The 25,570-nt window shown below is 44.4% G+C and overlaps 1 protein-coding gene across 1 annotated transcript; it reads left to right on the top strand.

Moving 5' to 3' along the window:
- The first annotated feature begins 3,212 nt into the window (after positions 1 to 3,212).
- On the top strand, positions 3,213 to 16,750 carry LOC148049967 (vomeronasal type-2 receptor 26-like). The gene is made up of 6 exons (XM_087705908.1): positions 3,213 to 3,343; positions 4,410 to 4,701; positions 6,436 to 6,671; positions 6,845 to 7,005; positions 14,406 to 14,570; positions 15,846 to 16,750. The coding sequence occupies exons 1-6, from the start codon at positions 3,213 to 3,215 to the stop codon at positions 16,748 to 16,750; spliced, it is 1,890 nt and encodes a 629-aa protein (XP_087562034.1).
- Positions 16,751 to 25,570: the final 8,820 nt, after the last annotated feature.

The following is a 25,570-nucleotide window of genomic DNA, read 5'->3' as shown; positions in this document are numbered from 1 at the left end:
TTGAAGTCCAGACATCTTCAAGTTGCCAAGGTTGAGAAACACTGGACTAGACAATTCACTTCAACCAGGCTCCCCCAAAGCTGTTCTGTGACCCCCTTCTCCACAATCTTCCCTAAAAAAGAGAGATTGGATACTGGATGTGAATTGTCCATCATGGTGAGATCCAGCAGGGGGTTAAAATCAAGGTCTCCTTAAGAGGTGTAGGGACAAACACAGATTACAGATTAACCGAGTTGGAAGGGACCTTGTAGGTCGTCTAGTCCAATCCCCCACCCAAACCTGAGACCCTACATCATTTCTGGCAAATGGCAATCCATTATCTTCTTGAAAGCCTCCAGTGATGAAGTTCCCACAACATCCGAAGGCAACTTTTGTTCCATTGGTTGATTGTTCTCACTGTCAGAAAATTTCTCCCTATTTCCAGGTTGAATCTCTCCTTGTTCAGTTTCCATCCATTATTCCCCGTCTAGCCTTCAGGTGCTTTGGAAAGCCGGTTGACCCCCTCCTCTCTGTGGCAGCCCCTCCAATATTGGAAGGCTGCTATCCTGTCTCCCCTGGTCCCTTCTCTTCCCTAGAATAGCAATGTCCAGTTCCTGCAACCGTTCATCGTATATTTTAGCCTCCAGGTCTTTGATAATCTTAGATAGATTCAGATTAACAGAGTTAGAAGGGACCTTGTAGGTCATCTGGTCCAACCCCCTCCTCCTCAGGCAGGAGACCCTACACCATTTCTGACAGATGGCAGTCCAGTCTCTTCTTGAAAGCCTCCAGGGATGAAGCTCCCACAACTTCTGAAGGCAATTTCTGTTCCATGGGTTGATTGTTCTCCCTATCAGGAAATTCCTCCTTATTTCTAGGTTGAATCTCTGCTTGATCAATAATTCCTTGTCTAGACTTCAGGTGTTTTGGAGACTAGCTTGACCCCCTCCTCTCTGTGGCAGCTTCTCAAATATTGGAAGATGCTGTCCTGGCCCTTCTCTTCCCTAGACTAGCCATGCCCAGTTCCTGCAACCCTTCATTGTAGGTTGTAGCCTCCAATCCCCTCGTCATCCTGGCTGCTCTTCTCTGCACTCTTTCTAGAGTCTCCACATCTTTTTTTATAGTGTGGTGAGCAAAACTGGATGAGTTATTCTAGGTGTGGTCTTACTAAGGGTTTATAGAGTGGTATTAGTACCTCCCTTCATCTTGATTGTATCTCTCTCTTAATGCAACTGAGGATTGCATTGGCTGTTTTGGTTGCTGCTGCACACTGCTGGCTCATATTTAGCTGGTTGTCCACTAAGACTTCAAGATTCCCCTCACAGTTCCTGCTATTAAGCCTGGTTTCACCCAGTCTATATGTGTACTTTGGGGTTTTCTTGCCTAGGTGTAAGACTTTATTTTTCCCATTAAATTTCATTTTGTTACATAGGTCCCAATGTTTAAGTCCATCCCACGGTCCAATCTTCCACTGCCATGTTGCAGTTCCACCTATCCAGTTCCGGTCAGGTGCAGAGAAAGGATGACCTTGGCTTTCTAGAAAGGAATTTTATTTTGACTACATAGCATTTAACTCCATACAATCCAGAGGTGGGTTCCTACCAGTTCGCACCTATTCGGTAGAACTGGTTCGTCAAATCTACCGAACCGGTTAGAAGAGGTTCCACCAGTGGATCCGGAAAGCAGGCCACACCTACAGAAGAGGTTCCAACCTTTTTTGAAACCCACCCCTGGTCCTTGGATATGATTATTCTACACTATCATGCTCATATTTATAAAACTCCGTGCCTCTGTGAAAGGTAAGGATGACTACTGCGTTTGTGGTGCAATCAGAACATTGCGTGTGTTGAAGTTGTTTTAACACAAACCAAAGATGCCTTTTAAAAAAGAAGTTTACATCCTATTCTTATGCGTGCCAGTGCTGTGTGTGAGGTAATTTAAGGTGGTTCTGACAAGTGTCGTCGGCATCTTCATATCCAGTCACATGGGCGGCAAGCCACTCCCATCCGGTCACATGGGCAGCAAGCCACTCCCACAAAGGAGGCCACACCCACAGAGTAGGTTCAAACAATTTTTGAAACCCACCACTGGTACAATCCCCCCTCCCATTTCCCCACAATAGAAAAGGCATAGTAGAATAATGGAAAGTGTGGCAAGCCAAAGACCCAAAAGAAAAGATGGCTGCCGGCCTGACAACAGTCCTTTCAGCAGTTCCAAGAAGGCACCACACAAATTGCACCATTCAGTTGACTCTGAAGACAGAGAGAAACCTCCCAGTGGCCTCAGTGACTCTCTAAAAAGGATGCAAATGACCAACTGTCTTCAAGGAGTATAAATCCTTCCATTCCCCACCATCCAGTCAGAACTGAAGGAGCTTCTTGGATGAGAAGCGAAACGTCTTCAAAGAAATATCAGAAAGTCCAGTTGCCTCTTGAAAAAGCACCTTTGGGACAACTATGAACTGGGTGACTGAGAATCTCAATGGACAACTTCTTCAATCTAAACATTGGTAGAATTGCTCACACTTAGTAGGGTACAAGTGATTGTCTTGTGCCCCATTTAGTAGTCCTACTACTGAACAAACTATGGCTCAGGCCAAACTCCATCTTCTGTGCAGGTGTCCCCTTTCATGCAGGTCAAAAAGTTAACTTCACGTTGACTCTCAACTCCATCGGCCGTATGGACTAGCAACAAGAAACACAAACATGTTTTTCACCATCTGATGTGCACACAACATCTATTGCCCAATGGATAGGGCAACTGCCTTCCCCTCCAATTATCAGAAGAATAGTAATTCTTAATGTATCCCCTGTGGATTTCAACCCACAAAAATCTTCCAAGTTAAAACCTGCTCTGAGTTTTCCCAGAGGGGGCAGGACATGACTGCTTATCTTGTCTTGCAAAAGAGCAATATCTTGAGTTGGAGAGATTCAGCTGGCTTCAGTATTCTCTTTCGTCACAGCGCAAACACAGATAAGAGAAAGCACGAATGATGTGAATTTGCCCTGTGGCCACCCAGGCTGGAAGGCTGGCCTGCATTCTGCTAAAGCTTTGGTGATATTTCAAGTGCCACCTGCAATTCATCTTCTGCGCAAACCTTGATTTTCGTTGTAGGAGGGAAGGTGAGAAGAATGAGTGGGCTGCCTCTCCTGCTGCTGCCACTGCTCTTCAGCCTCCTGCCTCCCGTTAGTGCTCAGGAAATCCAAACAATATCTGTGAAAAACGTTTTCAATATGCTATATAACTGGAACTCTTACGGGCCTGTTGATCTCATTATTGGTGGGAGTTTAGCCCAGGGAAATCTTGTATCTTCCAGACGCAAAGACTTTCGGAAGCCCCCATTCAGGATCCTTGCTAAACTGTTGTGAGTTTCACCTGATGGGGAAAGGTGCCGTTAATTGTTTCCTAGGTTTAGGATTCAGGGACTCCTTTCAGAAATATTAGCCCTAGAGAAGTTGGCAATCTCCTAGTGTAGTTATCGTCCTTGTGCGTTTTTCAATAAGGAGCCAAGATCTTAAACTAGGCTTGATTTCTCAATCATTCTAGAACTCTTCATCAAGAAGATGATAAACCACCTAAAAACTGAAGAGAGGCAATACATTTGAAACTGTGCTAGACTAGTTTAAAAAAATGGTGATTGATAATGTTTGTTGGGACAGAAAATCATGCTGGAAAATTCAAAGAAAAGCACAATCTTTTTTCCAGTGTAAAGTACTGCACGAACAAGCAACTTAATTCTGGAATCAGCAAGGCTGATGAATAATGGCCTTTGGAAAATTGATGTGTGTGCACGCGCGCACACACAGAGAGAGAGAGAGAGAGAGAGAGAGAGAGAGAGAAGCAATAGCAATAGCAGTTAGACTTATATACCACTTCATAGGGCTTTCAGCCCTCTCTAAGCGGTTTACAGAGTTAGCATCTTACCCTCAACAATCTGGATCCTCATTTTACCCACCTCGGAAGGATGGAAGGCTGAGTCAACCCTGAGCCGGTGAGATATGAACCGCCGAACTGCAGCTAACACTCAGCTGAAGTAGCCTGCAGTGCTGCACTCTAACCACTGCGCCACCTCGGCTCTCTAAAGTGAGAGAGAGAGAGTGAGAGAGTCTTGTGTTCTGCAACGGTTACCAGACCTCAAGAAGCTGCTCCGCGAGAAGACCAAATTGATTAGGGTGCTAGAGCCAAATTTGAGAAGGATTGCAGCCATTGGAGCAAAGTGAGTAAGTCATATAAAACAGTCCTCAGTAGGCTGAGAGAGAGAGAGAGGCCTGAATGATTTCTCACTATGCCGTGTAAGTTTAATCAAGGAGCATCCTTTAAAAAGAACTCAATGAAAGCTGGGACTTGCTATTCTGGACAACATCAAGAGAAACTCCAGCATTGAAGACAAGCTTCCCTGTAATGCTCCCCATGTTTTCTTCTTACTATAGACCCGTGGCCAAGAATTACCAGCACTTCCTGGCCTTCATGTTTGCAGTCAGAGAGATCAACAAGGATTTGGTTCTCCTCCCCAACATCACCCTGGGCTTCCAGATTTTTGGCAGTAATCAGTTTGAACATATAATTTCCGCACTCAGCTTCTCTCTGTTCTCTCAACCGGAAAAAATAATTCCAGGCTACAAATGTGACAGGAAGGATCCTCCGCTCTCTGTCATTGGAGGTCTCAACCCAAAATCCTCAAGGCAGATGGCCTCCCTTTTCAGCCTCTTCAAGGTCCCACAGGTAAGGAGGCTTTACTGGACACCCTATAGGTAACAAAAACAATTGAAGCATTCACAGAAGCCAAAAGTGGTTTGGGGAAACATCAGGAGTAAGAGTCGTAGAGAAACCATGCTATAACTGAACTCATTTTCTGTTTCAAGGTAAGTTTTTATATAACCCCAAAGAGATAGATAATTAGATTGGGCACTATGTAACAAAATGAAATTCAATGGTGAAAAAAGTCAGGTTCTACATTTAGGCAAGGGAAAAAAAGCACAGGTACAGTATAGGTGGTTCCTTGCTCAATAGTAGTAACTGTGAGAGGGATCTTGGAGTCCTAGTGGACAACCATTTAAATAGGAACCAGCCATGTGCAGCAGCTGCCAAAAAAGCCAACACAGTTCTAGGCTGCATTAACAAGAGGGATAAAATCAAGATCACGTGAAGTGTTAATATCAATTTATAATGCCATGGTAAGGCCACACTTGGGATACTGCATCCAGTTTTGGTCACCATGATATAAAAAAGATGTTGAGACTCTAGAACGAGTGCAGAGAAGAGCAACAAAGAGGATTAGGGGACTGGAGGCTAAAAAATATGAGGAACGGTTGCAGGAACTGGGCATGTCTAGTTTAATGAAAAGAAGGACTAGGGGAGACATGATAGCAGTCTTCCAATATCTCAGGGGTTGCCCCCAAAGAAGAGGGAGTCAAGCTATTCTCCAAGGCACCTGAGGGTAGAACAAGAAGCAATGGGTGGAAACTAATCAAGGAGAGAAGCAACTTAGAACTAAGGAGAAATTTCCTGACAGTGAGAACAATTAATCTGTGGAACAGAAGTTGCCTCCAGAAGTTGTAAATGCTCCAACACTGGAAGTTTTATTTTATTTATTTATTTAATTTGTCACTCATGTAAAGAAAGATAACAGGTATAAGTATTACAGTCCTCTTAGGAATGGGCTGAGGTCAACAGTAGACAGTTTAAGATCAAAGTTATGGGAGTTTGAGGATGTAACAACAGAGTCGAGTAGTGCATTGACCACTCGTATTTTCTGCAATCGAGTTTGGAGAGGTTTACTTTGAGTTTGTATCTGTTTACTACACTTTCTTCCCTTGACTTCTGACCTGTCACAACCATGAAACTTGTGGCTGTTCCTAAGAATGGAAGATTCTTAGGCTTGTTGGCCAAAGTAAGCCAGCCTGAGAAGAAGGTTGGACTAGAAGACCATTGAGGTCCCTTCCAACCCTTTATTATATCTCCCCGTGGAGATTCGAACCCTCACCACCCTCCAGACCTTCCACAAAGCCCTCAAAACCTGGCTGTTCCGACAGGCCTGGGGCTAAAAAGCTTCTACCCCCTTCTCGAATGGTATGACTGTTGTGTGTTTTAAATTATGTATTGTTGCGCGTTGTTTTAATTTTTGTCTGTATCCCCCTCCCTTAGTTGAGTTGTGAGCCGCCCTGAGTCCCCTTCGGGGGGAAAGGGCAGCATATAAATAAAATAAACATTCAACAACAAACAAACATTCAACATTTATTCAATGACTGTTGGGGGAATAAACCACATGATTGTGACTATTAAGAGTCACCATTAAACTGGACTTTCTCTCTTAAAGAAGATTCTCTCTTTCTCCAGCTCGGTGTTGGCTCTGAGTTCACTCAGGGAGAGAGAAGAGTTTATCCTTCCTTCTTCCGGATTAATCCCAGTGACTTTCCTCAGTGTGTGGGTTTAGTCCAGCTCCTCCTGCATTTCCAGTGGAACTGGGTTGGGCTGGTGACCTCCGAAGATGACAGTGGAGAACGTTTCATCTCATCCCTGATGCCGATGCTGAAGGAGAAGGAGATCTGCCTGGCCTTCACCGAAATGTTGGAATTTGAGAGTTCTGCGGTTATGATGATGAAATTGTTTTTCAAAATTTGTCTTAAAGCCGAAGTCATTGTCCTGTTTGGAGATTCCCCTACGATGGCCAATGTAATGGTGTCCCTCTCTGAGTATGGGAAGATTGAAGAAATGTCCTATTGGAACATTTGGATCCTAAGTTCTCACTGGAAATTTATCAAGGAGGGAGACATTTATGAAGCTTTTGAGAGCTTACATGGAGCTTTGCAGTTTAGGGACCACACTGGGGATGTCTCGGAATTCAGACGTTTCCTCCTGTCTTTAGATCCTCTGAAGGGGATGAATTTCTCCCAGTGTGGTGGCAATGGGTCTTCAACTGCAAAATCCACAATCAAACCAAGATCACCCCAGAGGAGAAGAAACCCTGCACAGGAAAGGAGAATTTACAGAATCTGCCAGGTTTCATTTTCGAAACAGCCATGACAGGTGAAAGTTACCACGTCTACAATGCCATTTATGCTGTGGCACACGCGTTGCATGAAATGTTTGGATCAGGAACCCGATCAGCCACGGTCAGGCTTGGAAAGAGGATCACCGACGTCCATCCGTGGCAGGTAATCTTTGTCACATTTTATCTAGTCTGCAGATCTTTAGAGAGGAAGCTTCCATGTGCTGCTGTATTTTTCGGAGTATAAGACGCACCAGAGTTTAAGACGCACCAAGGTTTTGAAGAGGCAAATTTAAAAAAAAGCTTTTGCACTCTGCAGACCTCCCAGAAATAGGCTGTTTTTTGTGAAAATTGGCCCATTTATTTTTTAAAAAAGGACATGAATGGCCTTTAGGAGGCTTGTATAGTGCTCGGGGGAGCAAAAATAAGCAGAAACTGGCCCATTTTTTGCAAAAATGAGCCCATTTCTTGTCAAAAAAGGGCATGCATAGCCTTTAAGAGGCTTGTGGAGTGCTCCTGCAGTGGGGGGCCAAAAATGAGCAAGAAACGGCCCATTTTGTTGCTCATTTCTGCCCTCCCCAGCCCCCAGGAGCACTCTCGAAGCCTCCTAAAAGCTATGCATGGCTACTTTGGTGAATGAGGTGGGGTTTTGGGAAGCAAAATATATTGTATTCAGTGTATAAGATGCACCCAGATTTTCAGTCTCTTTTTTGAGGGAAAAAGGTGTGTCTTATACTCCGAAAAATGCGGTATATTTCTTCAATTCCTGATGCAATAGCAATAGCAATATAGCAGTAGACTTATATACCGCTTCATAGGCCTTTCAGGCCTCTCTAAGCGGTTTACAAAGAGTCAGCATATTGCCCCCAACAATCTGGGTCCTCATTTTACCCACCTCGGAAGGATGGAAGGCTGAGTCAACCCTGAGCCGGTGAGATTTGAACCGCTGACCTGCTGATCTAGCAGTAGCCTGCAGTGCTGCATTTAACCACTGCGCCACCTTGGCTACCATATCACTGCATCTCAGAAAGGATTAAAGCAGCAAGCATTGCAAAATATGAATTAAATATAAAGCTTTGTTGAAAAGGGATAGAGGGGGCAAATGAGAAGCAACCTAAATCCGTTGTGCTTAATATACTTAGAGGAAACGCTTTCATGTTCATATTCATTTTCAAAAAGGGGGACATGAAAATATCTACAGACCCCTCGCATCCTGGACATAAATTGTTTCAACTCCTACCCTCAAAATGATGCTATAGAGCACTACACAACAAAACAACTCGACACAAGAACAGTTTTTTTTTCCTGAATGTCATCACTCTGCTAAACAACTAATTCCCTCCCCACTGTCCAACTATTCACTAAGGCTGCTCATCATTCCTATCACCCATCTCCTCCAACTTATGACTGCAGGACTGTAACTTTGTTGCTTGTATCCTTACAATATCCTTATTGATATTGATATTGATTGTTTCCTGATTGCTTATTTGTATCCTGTGATTATTATTAAGTGTTGCACCTTATGATTGTTGACTAATGTATCTTTTCATGTCTTTTTATGTACACCGAGAGCATCTGCACCAAAGATAAATTCCTTGTGTGTTCAACCACACTTGGCCAATAAAGAATTCTGTTCTGTTCTGTTTTATTCTATTCTATTCTATTCTATTCTATTCTATTCTATTCTACTCTACTCTACTCTACTCTACTCTACTCTACTCTACTCTATTCTACTCTACTCTAGAGCATCTGCACCAAAGATAAATTCCTTGTGTGTTCAACCACACTTGGCCAATAAAGAATTCTATTCTGTTCTGTTGTTATCCTATTCTACTCTACTCTACTCTACTCTACTCTACTCTACTCTACTCTACTCTACTCTACTCTACTCTACTCTACTCTACTCTACTCTAGAGCATCTGCACCAAAGATAAATTCTTTGTGTGTTCAACCACACTTGGCCAATAAAGAATTCTATTCTGTTCTGTTTTATTCTATTCTATTCTATTCTACTCTACTCTACTCTACTCTACTCTACTCTACTCTACTCTACTCTACTCTACTCTACTCTACTCTACTCTACTCTACTCTACTCTACTGTCCTGAAAAACCTTTAACAGATCCCAGAATTTTAGAGGTTAAACAAGGGAGGGAGTGGTCAGTCCTGAACAAGATAATAATCTGGGTGCATTTATTCAGGGTGCTTCAACAGGTCAGTTAAATTCTAGTGGTCATTTTTGCAGAACTTGCTCATTTTCCCACAGTGTGTACAGCAGCCTGACAGTGATAAAAAGACAGCTCAATTTACTTTAATCTTGTTTTATAATTTGATGGCCTAAAGGTGCTTTTTCAAGAGGCCACTGGGCTGTCTGGTTTTTCTTTGAAGATGTTTTTCTTCTTATCCGAGGAGCTTCTTTAGCTCTGGCTGGATGGCTGGGGAATGGAAGGATTTATATTCCTTGCAGACCGCTGGTCATTTGCATTCTTTTAGTGAGTCGTTAAGGCCTCCTGGAGGTTTATCAGTCCTCGGGGTCACCTGAGTGGTGCAAATGGATGTGGAGCCTTCTTGGAACTGTTGAAAGGACTGTGTTGTAGACTGGAGATAGATAATGTTGTATCCCTCATCCCCCCTGTTGAGAGAGGGCAGTTCAGTTTTAATATAGATGGCTCTTTGAACCCTCTTTCAAACCAGGGGTCCTCTCTGTCCAAAATTTGGACTTTGCTGTCTTCAAAAGGATGGCCTTTGTCTCTTCAATGCAGATGGACTTCTGAATCTAGTTCTGATGGGTTTGTTCTCCTATGTCTGGAATGGCAAACCTATGGCACGCCTGCCACAGGTGGCACACGGAGCCATTTGTCAGAGCACAGCTGAGTTCAGCCTTTTTTTAAAGCTATTTTTCGCCCTCCCCAGGCTCCAGAGGCTTTATAGGAGCCTGGGGAGGGCGAAAACAGCCTTCCCCCACCCTGAGGCCCTCCCTCACAGCCTTATGGGCAAACCGGAAGTTTGGGAACCAAGTGGTTGGTCCCATTGTTGTCATCATTAATGTCATGTTGTATCATTAATGCTGTGTCATCCATGAAAGACAGGGAAGAGCTTTTGACTATACAGGTAGTCCTCCTTTAGTGACTTCTTGTTCAGCAACCATTCGAAGTTACAACGGTGCTCAATAAGAAGACTTATGGCTGGCCCTTGAAGTTGTGGCTGTCGCAGTGTCCCCACCGTCACAGGATCATGATGGGGGCACTTGGCAACCAGCACGTAGTTGCAATGGTCACAGCTTCCCACTGTCACACCATCACCCCTTGTAATCTTCACTGCCAACTTCCAAGAAGTCAAGTCAATGAGGAAACCAGCCACCACCTGATGGTGTGCTTAATGACTCCACATGATTCCTTAGCAACCACAACCTGAACTGTCATTGTACACTGAAGATCGCATTTAATTTCGTTGTACAAGAGCCGAGGTGGTGCAGTGGTTCAATGCAGCACTGCAGGCTACTTCAGCTGACTGCAGTTCTGCAGTTCGGCTGTTCAAATCTCACCGGCTCAAGGTTGACTCAGCCTTCCATCCTTCCGAGGTGGGTAAAATGAGGACCCGGATTGTTGTTGGGGGCGATATGCTGACTCTGTAAACCGCTTAGAGAGGGCTGAAAGCCCTATGAAGCGGTATATAAGTCTAAATGCTATTGCTAAATGCTATTACAAGGCGCAATGACAATAAAGTAAACTAAACTAAGATCCTGGACAACAATAAAGATGCTTATAGGGAAGAGATGAAACTCTGGTCAACTGGTGCAATAAAAGTAACCTGATTCTAAATGTTAATAAAACAAAGGAGGTAACTGTAGATTTTAGAAAGAGCCAGCATAGTCATACTCACTTGTGGGTTTCAACATTTTTTAGAACCTCTTCTGTAGGTGTGGCCTGCTTTGTGGGAGTGGCTTGCTGGCCATGTGACTGGGTGGGAGTGGCTTGGCAGTCATGTGACTGGGTGGGCATGGCCAACTTGTAAAATGTGGTGAAACTCACTTAACAATGCTCTTGCTTAGCAACCAAAATGTTGGATCAGGAACTCTGGCATTTGAAGCACGCAAGTCTTAAAGCTGTCAAGATACAAGACCCTCGCGACCCTAACCCTTTAGAAAACAAAAACCCCAGGGGTGTTCAAACTTGACAGCTTTAAGACTTGTGGATTTCAACTCCCAGAATTCCTCCTCTCGCTCTTCATCTTGATGATGTTCGGACGAGCGGGGGGAGGGAGCTGGAACCAGTTCTAAATGGCACTGTAGATTTGTGGAACCTCTTCTATAGAAGAGGTTAGAACTGGCAGGAACCGACCCCTGGTCATACTCCACTTAGTGTCAAGGATGCAGCTGTAGAGTTGGTCAACAGTATTAAGCATCCGCGGGTGCAGTTAACTAACTTGTCTCTCCACACATCATCCTTAGTGAAGCGTGCAAACCAGCACCTGCATTTCCTGCATTGAATGTGGAGACCACCTCTTCCTCCTTCTGCCCTGGCCATTTTCTTCACAGGCACAATCAAGAGCATTTTAACAAACTGCATCCATACTTGGTTTGATGGCAGCAGTGCCTCAGATAGAAAGTCCATACAGAGAGTGGTGAGGACAGTGGAGAAGATTATAGGATGCTCACTTCCCATTATTCAGGATACTGATTACTGCTTACAATCCAAGGATTGTTAGAAACCCCACACACCCACTTCATGGTCTCTGTTTCTATTGCTCCCCTTTGGGAGAAGGTTTCAAAGAATTTCTAGCAGGACTACCAGCTTCTATAATAGTTTTGTTCCTTATGCCAGCAATCCGGAAAACTCACAAGATTCATTTTTCTCGCCATATACATGTATACATCTGAACTGGACTGTGTTGTTTCTCTGGGTCATATAATATATGTGGGTATATGCATAATTTTGTATGCATTTATTTATGTTTATGTAGTGTATATTGGAGGTGGTGATCCTTTGAGAGCTGCATGCAATGAAATTTAGTGTGCATTCAAAGTGACAATAAAGTTATTCCAAGTCTCAGATGATGGCTGTCACAGCATGATAGATAGCATGATGTGGAGACTGTAGAAAGAGTGCAGAGAAGAGCAACAAAGAGGATTAGGGGACTGGAGACTAAAACATACGAAGAACGGTTGCAGGAACTGGGAATGTCTAGTTTAATGAAAAGAAGGACCAGGGGAGACAGGATAGCAGTCTTCCAATATCTCAGGGGTTGCCACAAAGAAGAGGGAGTCAAGCTATTTTCCAAGGCACCTGAGGGTAGAACAAGAAGCAATGGGTGAAAACTGATCAAGGAGAGAAGCAACTTAGAACTGAGGAGAAATTTCCTGACAGTTAGAACAATTAACCAGTGGAACAACTTGCCTCCAGAAGTTGTGAATGCCCCAACACTGGAAGTTTTGAAGAAGATGTTGGATAGCCATTTGTCTGAAGTGGTGTAGGGTTTTCTGCCTAGGCAGTGGATTGGACTAGAAGACCTCCAAGGCATCTTCCAACTCTGCTATTGTATTGTATGTCTGTTTTGCCTTTCACTCGATTACTTCAATTTCTGAATGTTTCTTTTTTTTTCAGCTTCTTTCCTATTTGAGGAAGGTCCACTTCAACAACAGTGCTGGAGAGGAAATCTCCTTCTCGGAAGACGGACTGGGATCCGCCCGTTATGATCTTCTCAACTGGGTTCTCCTCCCCAATCAATCTTTTGCCCCTGTGAAAGTTGGTGGAATAGATCCCAGGGCTCCTCCAGGCCAGGATTTCGCCATTAACTCCGATGCAATTGTCTGGGTCACAGAGGTGAGCTGGGAGGAAAAGTTGTAACTTCAGAAAAAAGTATCTGTCAGCGTTCCAAATACCATGTAGAATCAAATCAGAATCGAAGGCAAAACTATGCTTAAAGTTCCAGTTTAATAAAGCAGGCATGTTGGCACATAGCTGTGGGGATCCCAACTCTGGAAGTTACATCAGAATCCCACCCAGTTAAAAGTTCATGACCTTGTCCCCACACCCACAGTCCATCACATGGTCCAATCTTCTTCTTCCAGGCTGGCGTCTATGCCCAACTGCTTCCGGTCAGGTATGAAAGTGCGGAGACAAAAGATGACCTTCACTTCTAGTAAAGAATGAAAAACAATACATTCCACAATCCTACTCCTTCTATTCCCCCCTCCCATTGACTATACTTAAAGAAACAGCATAATGAAATAAGAGAAAGTGTGGCAGGCCAAAATTCTAAAAGGAATATAAATGCAGGCCTGACAGTATCACCCTCTTCTCAGGTTATTGAATGCCCTTCTAACCTGAAAACTGGTCTGCTGCACAGTCAGAAAACATTTTCAGAATTGGGTGTAAAACCTGTTTTTGATATCTTATTTTTGTGGAAGGTCCACAAATGGGTGGGAATGGGAAGAACTTCTGCTTGAAACCAAGGATGCAGTTAGATCAAGCAGTGATTCCCATGGACCATTCCTGTTCAGTTGGAGCGTCATCCTTCATTGTTTTGGAAAAATCTGTAGCTCATTGTCACCACCCTTCCTTTGCAGGCCGAGGGTCAAGATCCAACGTTCAGTATCCATTGGTCTGGGTCAGGAGTGCTAGTGGTCAGAATCCCCCAGGAGCTTTTCCTGGTTTCTCTTAGACCCTAGGCAGCCATTTCCTACGAAGGCATTCTGAGCAGGAAAATAGGAATGGTGAAATGAATAAATGAGGCATGTTCATTGCACCCACCACTTCAAACATTTCTCTTTTCTCTCTTAGAAGGTGCCCTTTGCCAGGTGTGGCAAGAAGAGGTGCCAGGCAGGAGAGAGGAGAAGAGTTCCGGAGGGAGAGCCGGTTTGCTGCTACCAATGTGCCCCTTGTCCAGAAGGAACCATTTCAAATCAGACAGGTAGAGCACGCTTCTAATGTAGATCTTCCAGGATATGGGAAACGATTCAGTAGATCAAAATGTCCCCAAGGTTCTCCCTCAAAGGCAACTGGACCTTGTTTTTCCCCCTGAAGATGTTTCACTTCTCATCCAAGAAGCTTCTTCAGTTGTGACTAAATGGTGTGGGAAGGAAGGATTTATATTCCCTGCAGACAGCTGGCCATTGATACTCATTCTGAGAGTCTTTGAGGCCACTTGGAAGTTTATCTCTGTCCTCAGGGTCACCTGAATAGCGTAAATGTGTGTGGAGACTTCCTGGAACTGCTGAAAACTGCCTGTCCCTCCCCCTGTGTTGAGAGGGGGTCTTTCCGTCCTAATGTAAGTGGGCTCTTTGACCCCCTCTTTCAAATCAGCACCCCTCTCTGTCCAGAATGTGGACTTCGCTTTTTTCAGAAGAATGGCATTGGTCTTTGAAATGGCAGCTGAATCTTGCCCACATCGTGCCAGGCATTTGTGAAGTATTTTTTTTTTTGTTTCTCCGATGTACAGATACATTCAATGTACAGATGCAGGAGAAACAAAACAACCACTTCACAAATACACGGCACAGCATAGAAGAAGAAACCCATCAGGGCAACATTCAGCGGGCCATCTTCATCTCAAAGACAAAGGTCACTGAGAATTGGAGTGGCCAAAAATTGGGAAAACGAGAAAGTACCATCACAGGAGGAAACTATTCGGAAAATAATGGAATGTGCCAAAATGAGTAAGCTTACATTTGAAATTAGAGAACGAGAGGATAAGCAATATTATAAAGTGTGGGACTTGTTTTACCAATGGTTAGATTTAAAAAACCTGGGAATGAAACTGTTCACTTATGTAGTAATAGTTTTTTTTTTCTTTTCTTGCTATGATATAGAGCACTATTCACATGATATATAAAGTACAATAATGATTTTAATGTATAAGAATGGGATGATTTGATTACCTTGGTATAATTGTATGTAGTGACCATTTTATATTAGAAAGATCTTTGTATATTAAACGGATCAATGATGATGTAAGGAACAATTGATATATACATGAATTGAAATACTTAACCATTATATGGATTAATAATTAATAATGGGAAACTATTTTTGGAATTCTGGATGATTGGTGACATTATGGTCAATTGAAAATATGAATGTATATTATAAATTAATGGGAATTCTTTGTTCTAATCTCTGTTTTTTCTCCCTAGAGATAGTACAATACTTTAAAGACTTATTGTTATTTGATAGGTTATTATGAATTTAAGAAAATAAGGATTGTTACAAATGAAAGAATATTAATGGTAATTTGAACACATAATGCTCAATGAGTGAAATATCCAGTTATGTTTAATGTAAACCAGTGATATTAATCCACAACTTAAGAATTGATGCACAAAAACTTGTAACCAAACAACATGCTTGATGAAATGGAAGAAAGTTGTTCTTTTTTCTTCTCTTGCTTTGTTTTGTATGTGTTGTTTTGTTTAAAAAGAATAAAAGCATATCTAAAGACAAAGGTCACTGAGCCAGAGATAACAAATGGACAATTACTCAAACAAAACAGAGGGATTCCTGGCTGGTGGATCTATCCATCCTCTGGGGTTCCAGTTTGAAGTGGAAAGGAAAACCTGGACATATCTCTCACACTGAAAGCCTCAGTGGTCAGATGTTTGCAAATGACAGAAGATGGACTTTCCCCCCAGCAAACTGACCAGGTCATCTGGAGCTGAAGAAATCCTGATCTCTGAGTAAGCCATCCTCGGGGTCATCATGAATGAAGGATGATTTCCCCTTTTTGATGATGCCCCATAAAGTGCAGAGTGAGTTACTCCATCACATGCTTTGTGGATTGTCCTTGACAGAAAGATAAGACTCATGTTACCCATGGGAGAATGATAATATTCGTGGCAGATGCTCCTGGAATCCTCTGTCTAATCTTTTGACTTGATTTCAGATGCAGCTCACTGTGACCCCTGCAAGGAAGACCAATATCCCAACAAGGACAAAGACCAATGCATTGCCAAGAAGATCCACTTCCTTTCCTATCAAGAGACCCTGGGATACACTTTAACTTCTCTGGCTCTTTTCCTTTCTCTGATCACATTTTCAGTTCTGGTGGTTTTCCGTAAATATCACAACACACCGATCGTCAAGGCCAACAACCGAGAACTCACCTACATCCTCCTGGTCTCCCTCCTGCTTTGCTTCCTCTGCTCCTTTCTCTTCATTGGTCGACCTGGGAAGGTCACCTGTCTCTTCCGACAATCAGCCTTTGCCATTCTCTTTTCCCTTGCAGTTTCCTCTGTCTTGGCAAAAACTGTCATGGTGGTTCTGGCCTTCATGGCTACCAAGCCTGGGAACAGCACAAGACAACTCTTGGGGAAACCTCTGACCAAATCCATCATCTTAACCTGTCCCCTGATCCAAGTAATTATTTGTGCCACCTGGCTGGTAACCTCTCCCCCATTTCCCAACTTGGACTTCCACTCCTTGGTAGGAGAGGCCATCTTGGAATGTAATGAAGGCTCAACTTCAATGTTTTATACTGTCCTCGCCTACCTGGGTTTCCTGGCCCTTGTCAGTTTCACAGTGGCCTTTCTGGCTAGGAAATTGCCTGACAGCTTTAACGAAGCCAAGTTCATAACTTTCAGCATGCTGGTCTTTTGCAGTGTTTGGATCACCTTCCTCCCCACCTACCTGAGCACCAAAGGGAAGTCCATGGTGGCCGTGGAGATCTTCTCCATCCTGGCCTCTGGGGCTGGTCTCTTGGCTTGTATCTTTTTCCCCAAATGCTACATTATTCTATTTAAACCCAGTCTGAATTGTAGAGAAAATATAATGAGGCACAAGAATCTCTGATTTATGTGGGAATTGTGAACTTTAATTTTGATTTTGGGACTTTATTTTGATTGTTATTGTTGTTGTTATGTATTTGATCTGATTTCTAAAAATGCTGAAATGAGGGAGGGACTTATCTATTAAATAATTAGAATTCAAGTGAAGTCATTAATCACAAGCAATCTCTTAATCAGCAACCACACTTTTATTTTTCATTAATTCCATTTGCCCCCACCGAGGCCCCAGTGATCAATTTGTAAATAAATTATTATGAAGAAAGATGGATGGAAGAAAGGAGTGGATGGTGGGTGAGAATCAATGACTGATCCTGATTTGTTCATTATTTATCGTGGCTTGATCATTACTGAATTAGGAGGAAGACCAGGTTGTGTGATATTCTCTTGCTTGTTTTATGAACTCACACATAAAAATACAGGAAATGCGTAGAGATTGGTTATTTGGGAATGCAAATTTCTGAGTACTTTCATATACAGATGACAATGCTTTGTCTATGATCTGAAATGATTTGTAATGGTGTTCCATTGTTTTAATATTTATAGTTCATTCCAAGAAACTGACTTGAGTAAAAGCTTCAGACAGGCTCCTCCTTAATTCTCAGGAAGGTAAACTGAAGAAGGAGGGAAGCACATTCAGACTTGCAAAGTATACTATTAAAAGTAGCCTTAGACCTAGATGGCTTTGAGTTCCTAAGCTCTTGTCTAACTTTAGGGTTGACACCTGCCCCTCCCCAGTGGTGGCATTCAGATAATTTAACAACCGGTTCTCTGCCCTAATGTGACTGGGTAGGCATGGTCAATTCAATGTCCTCCGGGATTGGGCGGCCTAGAAATTTAACAAATAAATGTCACTTGCACCGATTAACCCAGCCAGCTCTGGGGCTTCCTCTGAAACTGTGCCAGTCCATCCTCCCTCTCTCTCTCTCTCTCTCCCTCCCTCCCTCTCTCTCTCTCTCTCTCTCTTCCTTACTTTTGGGATGTTAGACTGCTGAATCCAACTTCCTCACCCAGGGGAATGTAGTCCAGACACACCTGGGATGTGCCATGCCAGGGCTGATGGGGAGCTGCTGGTGCAAACTGGTTTCTCTATGCTCCAAAAATGGGAACCCTTCCAACCCTGCCCCCCTCTGGGAACTCCCTGGCTGCTGTGCCCCACCCTTTCTGTGCCCAACTGTGCCTGTCCAGCTGACCTCCCTCCACTCCTCCTCCCTTCCTTGGGCATTCCTTACCCTCCTCCTTGGCAGCCCCGCCCTAGAGCCCCTCGCCCTCCCTCCCCTTCTCAGGCTCAAGCTCTTCTTTCACACCTCTGCCCCCACCCCACTCACTGCCCATCCTTCCCAGAGAGAGGACAGGAGTAAAAAAATCCCCACCCCAATTCCATTTTGATCATCTTGGGGCTGACCAGAACTCTTCTGCCCCTGCCCCCACTCCAGCTTCATGCCCGCCGCCCCCCTGCTCCCCACCCCTGCATCCTGCCCCTGCCTAATGACCAGTTGGGTAGGCGTGGCTCAGTGGTCATGTGACTGGGTGGGCCTGGCCAACTCAACATCACTCAGGGCAATGTGCATTTTGCCTTAGTGTTACAATGTAATAAGGCTTAACCATAGAGGCAGTTTCTGTAAGCAGGGCAATACAGTTTAGGCTAGAAACAACACCAGAATGTTTCCTTCCTGCCTTCCTTACAGGATTAGCCCTGGAAAGTGGGGAAAAAACAAAAGGAGATTTCTTCCAACAAGCGGTTCTCCCAACTGCTTAGAAAGTTAACAACTGGTTCTCCCGAATAGGTGTGAACTGGCTGAATCCCACCACTGCCCTCTCCCCTCACAAATTGTCAGCATTTTATTAAAGAGATCGCTCATTTCACTGAGGCTCATCCACTCTGCCCAAATGGGCAGAAATATCTGGAGGCAGGCGATCCCTCAAAAAACCATCAGGTCCTATGAAGGGCTGTGTGGGTGACCCACATACCCTTGAAAAGTGTTCGGAGACTGCAACTAGTCCAGAATGCAGCCGCATGAGCTTCTTCAGTTGTGACTAGATGTTGTGGGAGGGAAGGATTTATATTCCCTGCACGTTACACCTATCCTCCGTGAGCTGCACTGGCTACCTATTGGTCTCCGAACGCAATTCAAGGTGTTGGTTATTATCTTTAAAGCCCTACGTGGCTTAGTGCCAGCATATCTGCAAGACCGCCTTTTGACACATTCCTCCCAACGGCCAGTGAGATCCCACAGGGTGGGCCTCCTTCAGATGCCGTCAGCCAGACAATGTCGGCTACCGGCTCCCCGGAGGAGAGCCTTCTCTGTGGTTGCCCCGACCCTTTGGAATGAGCTACCCCCAGAAATCCGGACCTTACCCACTCTCATGGCCTTCAGAAAAGCTGTTAAAACCTGGCTGTTCCGGCAGGCCTGAGGCTGTTGACCTCATTGTTGAGGTCCAGCCCCGATCAAAACGAATGTATGTGTGTTGATTTTAACCTGTTTTTATTTTTTACTATTTCTTTTTTTTTCCTTTGTTGTAAGCCGCCCGGAGTCCTTCGGGATTGGGCGGCCTATAAATAAATAAATAAATAAATAAATAAATAAATAAATAAATAAATAAATAAATAAATAAATAAATAAATAAATAAATAAATAAATAAATACATACGTACATACGTACATACGTACATACGTACATACGTACATACGTACATACGTACATACGTACATACGTACATAAGTACATAAGTACATAAGTACATACGTACATACGTACATACGTACATACGTACATACGTACATACATACGTACATAAGTACATACGTACATACGTACATACGTACATACGTAAATACGTAAATACGTAAATACATAAATACATAAATAACCAGCAGCTTAAATTGCACCTGGGAGGCAGCTAGTAGCCAATGCAACTCTCAGGGCAGCAAGGACCCATGGACACAGGGAGATGCGCCTCTTACTGCTCGCACTGCTACATTTTCAGCCAGGGTTAGCTTCGTGTTGTGGCCCAGCAGGAGCCATTGGAGCTGCAAACAGACTCCGACAGCGAGGGGCCCTATGAGTCGGCTCTGGAAGATGTGGAGGACCCTGGACAGGGTTCCGACTCCAAGCAGGGACCAGAGAGGCTGGTTGGCCACCAGGAGGTGCCTGAGGCCTGCAGCAGCAGTGAAATCCAAAGGGAGTGTGCCCATGACGTCAGGCCTTGGAGCAGTGGGGAGGAGATAAGGGAGTTGGTCCCAGATGCCAGACAAAGGCGGGCAGATAAACGCCAAGAGCAGATACAGAAGATAATTGGACTCAGGTGGTTGTAATTAGGCTCCTCCCAAGAGAGTATATAAGGAGAGACTTTGGGAGGAGGCTGTTTGCAGGATTCAACTATTTACACCAACACTGGAGAAGCTCTCGGGTGTATTTCTTATCTTGAAAGTCTGGATTGCTGCCCAGGTCTTGTCAGTGTGTTAATTTACTGTGAATAAATTGTCTAGCAGTAATCTTGTCTTGGAGTGCCTGGGCGTACGGAGGGGGGCAGGGTCAGAACAGCTTCCTGACTTAAACCAGTCGAATCACTCAGCTTTCCAGAACCTTCCTGAATTTCATCCAAAGCAGGGCAAAGTTTTTTTGGAACTGTTGAGAGGGCTGTGTTGTGGACATAGATGTTGTATCCCTCCCCTCTGTTGAGAGAGGGTTGTCTAATTTGGACATAGATGGCCTCTTTAACCCATCTTTCAAACCAGAGGTTACGTCTGTCCAAAATGTGGACTTTGGTGTCTTCAAATGAATGGTTTTTGTCTCTTAAATGCAGACGGACTGCTGAATCTAGTCCTGATGAGTTTGTTCTCCTATGTTGTGCCATGAGTTTGTGAAGTGGCTGTTTTGTTTCCCCAATGGACAGATCTGCATAGGGCTCACTGCTTCATACTGCATATACCCCGTTGCTCAGTTTGTGTCTGGGTGTTTTATGGACAAGCTTGTGCCTTAGTGTATTCTTGGGTTTGCAGTACAGGCCAAAGCCGAAAGGGCACTCAGTTGCGCATGTTGTCAGGTGCATATGAAAGTGAATCCAATGCTGTAAAGAACAATATGTCAGGGTTCCAAATATCATGCAGAATTAAATCAGAGTCCAAGGCAGAGCTATCCTTAAAGTTCCAATTTAATAAGACAGGACACGTTGGCCCATCTTTGGAAATCCCAAATCTGAAAACTTCCTGGGATTCCACCATGTTGAAAGTTCATGATCTTATCCCCACACTCATAAATCCATCACATGGGCCAATCTTCTTCAGCCACGCTGGCATCTCCACCCAGCTGCTTCAGGTCAGGTGCAGAGGTGCAGAGACAAAAGATGACCTTGGGCTTCTAGAAAGGAATGACAACAACACATTCCACAATTCTACTCCTTTCTATTCCCCCCTCCCAATTACTACACTAATGAAACAGCATAGTGGAATAATAGAAAGTGTGGCAGGCCAAAGATCTTAAAAAGGAATATAACTACAGGCCTGACACAATATTACATACCCGTAAGGAGGGGGGCTGGCATACTATGCTCCATGGAGTTGTGGACACAACTTAGCAACCAAATGACAAGTTGAGCAAAAGAGAAGAAGGGATGGATTTGAGTGTTATTCCTGCACACAACAAACATTATCGCTGCCTCTTGGCAGGGATTAGTTTTCAATCAGCTAGGCAACGAGGGGGGGTGTATTTTGAGGAGGGGAAAACACAACCCACAAGCTATTATTAGCAGGGACCTGTCCTTATTACCTTCCTCCCAACTTTGGTTAAAGACTCAGGAAGCTGGCAGTCAATCAGAGGTCTCAGCTGGCTATTGCTGACGAAGAGACAGCTAAGGGTGTGATAATGCAAGAGACACACTCCTAATCGGCCACATACGACCAGCCCCTCGAAACACTCACAAGGGAAGGGACCTCATGACTTCAGATAATCTGACTATGGAAGAGAAGGGCCATATTTGGATCAAAAGCACCCTAGAGCCCTTTCCTTGCATCCAACAAGTTGCTACTGGTTTCATATCCTGCTCCAGGCAGTGAAAGTTGAACAGGGGCTAATCTCAAAAAGAAAGTTTGCAAGCCAACAGAAGGGATGTTGAAAATGCCTTCCAGTGAGGCTTCTCATAACCATTTTGTCGTATTCATTTTGTACAATGACAATAAAGGCGGGCCTTCCACCCTAGGCCCATTACTCTTCAATGTCTTCATAGACCACTTGGATGAGGGGTTAGAATAGCAAGAGCAATAGCAATAGCAGTTAGACTTATATACCGCTTCATAGGGCTTTCAGCCCTCTCTAAGCGGTTTACAGAGTCAGCATATCGCCCCCACAGTCTGGGTCCTCATTTCACCCAGATAGATAGATAGATGATAGATAGATAGATAGATAGATAGATAGATAGATAGATAGATAGATAGATAGATAGATAGATAGATAGATAGATAGATAGATAGATATAGAGAGAGGGAGAGATAGATATAGATAGAATAGAATAGATAGATAGATAGATAGATAGATAGATAGATAGATAGATAGATAGATAGATAGATAGATAGATAGATAGATAGATAGCAATAGCAGTTAGACTTATATACCGCTTCATAGGGCTTTCAGCCCTCTCTAAGCGGTTTACAGAGTCAGCATATCGCCCCCACAGTCTGGGTCCTCATTTCACCCAGATAGATAGATAGATGAGAGAGAGAGAGAGAGAGAGAGAGAGAGAGAGCGGGAGGGAGGGAGGGAGAGATAGATATAGATATAGATATAGATATAGATATAGATATAGATATAGATAGATAGATAGATAGATAGATAGATAGATAGATAGACAGACAGACAGACAGACAGACAGACAGACAGACAGACAGACAGACAGACAGACAGACAGATAGATAGATAGATAGATAGATAGATAGATAGCAATAGCAGTTATATACCGCTTCATAGGGCTTCCAGCCCTCTCTAAGCAGTTTACAAAGTCAGCATATCGCCCCCAACAACAATCCGGGTCCTCATTTCACCCACCTCGGAAGGATGGAAGGCTGAGTCAACCTTGAGCCGGTGAGATTTGAACCGCCGAACTGCAGATAGCAGTCAGCTGAAGTGGCCTGCAGTACTGCACTCTAACCACTGCGCCACCTTGGCTCTCTAGAAGTGGAACTTACCAAATTTTCACATGATATAAGATGGTAGGAATAGCTAATAGCAGGAACTGTGAGAGGGATCTTGGAGTCTGACTGGAGAACCAGCTAAATAGGAGCCAGCAGCCAAAAAAGCCAATGCAATCCTGAATTGCATTAACAGAGGGATACAATCAAGATCAAGGGAGGATCTAATACCATCCTATAAAGGCTTAGTAAGATCACACCTAGAGTCCTGCATCCAGTTCTGGTTACCACACTATACAAAAAGATGTTGAGACTCTAGAAAGAGGGCAGAGAAGAGCAACCAGGATGATGAGGGGACTGGAGGCTAAAACATACAATGAACAGTTGCAGGAACCGGGCATGGCTGGTCCAGTGAAGAGAAGGACCAAGGGAGACAGGAGAGCATCTTCCAATATTTGAGGGGCTGCCACAGAGAGGAGGGGGTCAAGCTATTTTCCAAGGCCCCTGAAGGCCAGACAAGGAACAATGGGTAGAAACTGACCAAGGAGAGATTCAACCTGGAAATAAGGAGGAATTTTCTGCCAGTGAGAACCATCAACCCATGGAACAGAAGTTGCCTTCAGAAGTTGTGGCAGCTTCATCCCTGGATGCTTTCAAGAAGAGACAGGACTGCCATTGGTCAGTAATGGTGTAGGGTCTCCTGGTTGGGTGGGGTGAGGGTTGGATTAGATGACCTCCAAGGTCCCTTCCAACTCTGTTAATCTGTTAGGTAGGGCCCAATAGGACATGAAATCTTTTGTCCTATATACTGATGACAATGGTGGGGGTCTCCCGCAGTGATTGGCTGATGGAGAAAAACCATGCGTGAGAACCCCCAGCATCCAATCAAAACCCTAATGACATTACAGCTATGGCAAACCTAGACAGCATAATATTTTTTGTAAGCTGCCCAGAGTTCGAGTTAGCATACTCTGAATCTGTATCCATATTTGCTCATTTGGACTCAACTGTTCCTTGTGCTGAGACTGCTCAATACTCTCAGCTTCTATGACGGAATGTGTTGTAGTGATTGCATAGCCTGCCTTGCCTCTCTCTCTCTCACTCACACACACACACACACACTTTGGTAAAACTGGGACCATCACAGTAAAGTTCGAAGTCTACGTTAAAGTTCGGTTTGCTAAATCCTCCCTCGGCTTCATTGCTGCCGTTCTAATAGCAACAGCCAGTAGCACGTAGACTTATATACTGCTTTACGGTGCTTTCCAGTCCTCTCGAAAGCCGTTTTGCAGAGTCAGCCTATTTCCCCCAACAATCTGGGTCCTCGGTTTACCCACCTCGCAAGGATGGTTGGTGGAGTCAACCTTGAGCCTGTTGAGATTTGAACTGTCAAATTGCAGGCAGATGGCAGTCAGTAGAAGTAGCTTGCAATACTGCAGGCTAACCACTGCACCACTCTTAATAGCAATAGTCCTTAGACTTATATACTGCTTCACAGTGCTTCCCAGCCCGTTCTAAGCAGTTTACAATGTTAACATCTTGCCCCCAACAATCTGGGTCTTCATTTTATCGACCTCAGAAAGATGGAATGCTGAGTCAAACTGGAGCCGATCAGGATCAAACTGCTGGCAGTAGGCATAGCCTGCACTGCTGCATTCTGACCACTGAGCCACCATGGACCTTCCTTCCTTCCTTCCTTCCTTCCCTCCTTCCTTCCTTCCTTCCTTCCTTCCTTCCTTCCTTCCTTCCTCCCTCCCTCCCTCCCTCCCTCCTTCCTTCCCTCCCTCCCTCCTTCCTTCCTTCCTTCCTTCCCTCCTTCCTTCCTTCCCACTTAGCACTAGCACTTTTATACCACTTCACAGTGCTTTCCACCCCTCTCTAAGCGGTGTACAGAGTCAGCCTCTTGTTCCCCCCAACAATCTGGATCCTCATTTTACCGACCTCGGAAGGATGGAAGGCTGAGTCAACCTTGAGCCACTGCGTGCCATCGCTTCCTGTCTGGATTCCTGCTCCTGGGGAGGTCACAGGCTCCCTGCTGAGCGGGGATCCCGAGCAAATCCACAGAGCTGGCCCTAGGGAACACATCCCAGCAAAATTCCTCCTTTCACCAGGATCTCCATCAAATCTTTGGCCGACAGAATCGCCGGAAGCTGCAGCAGCGTTTTTACAAGGCTGCCACATTTGATATTAAGCCGGCAAGTGACTAAGCTGATCACCATTGCAACGAGCTCAGTTATGGTGAAATTCTAGGTCTTCCATTGAAGGATCCTTGCCAGATGAAAAATGCTGGGAAGGGTCCAGAAAGATGTAGGAAAAAATGGGATTTGAGTGCTAGGGGAAGAGGGGAGGGGGTTCTTCTCTATCTCCCTAAAGAGAGAGGGGGGGAGAGGGAGAGGGAGAGGCAGAAACAAACTCCCTTCTCCGATGCCCCCAAATGACCCGGCCACTACCCTGTCCACATTCCTCAGTTCTCTGGTGACCATGCCAGCCTCACTTCAGACCCATAAGTAGAAAGGTCAGCCACTCTGTGCAAAGGAGACGGGGATCGGATTGCCCAGGACTCGAGTCCTTTGTACGATGTGAGTCAGCCTCTCGTGATACTGTACGAGAGTCCCTGCTCCTTCACAGCAGCTGCTCTGAGAGCAGAAAAACGGAGAAAAAGAGACACGCGGGCACACGGATAGCATTCATTCTCTCTCAGG

This window comes from Thamnophis sirtalis, unplaced genomic scaffold (assembly GCF_051295495.1).
Source record: "Thamnophis sirtalis isolate CommonGarterSnake01/CBP01778 unplaced genomic scaffold, rThaSir2_p1.2 scaffold_1, whole genome shotgun sequence".
NCBI lineage: Eukaryota > Metazoa > Chordata > Lepidosauria > Squamata > Natricidae > Thamnophis > Thamnophis sirtalis.
Note: the sequence above shows the minus strand (reverse complement) of the source record. Positions and strands in the feature narration are given on the sequence as shown.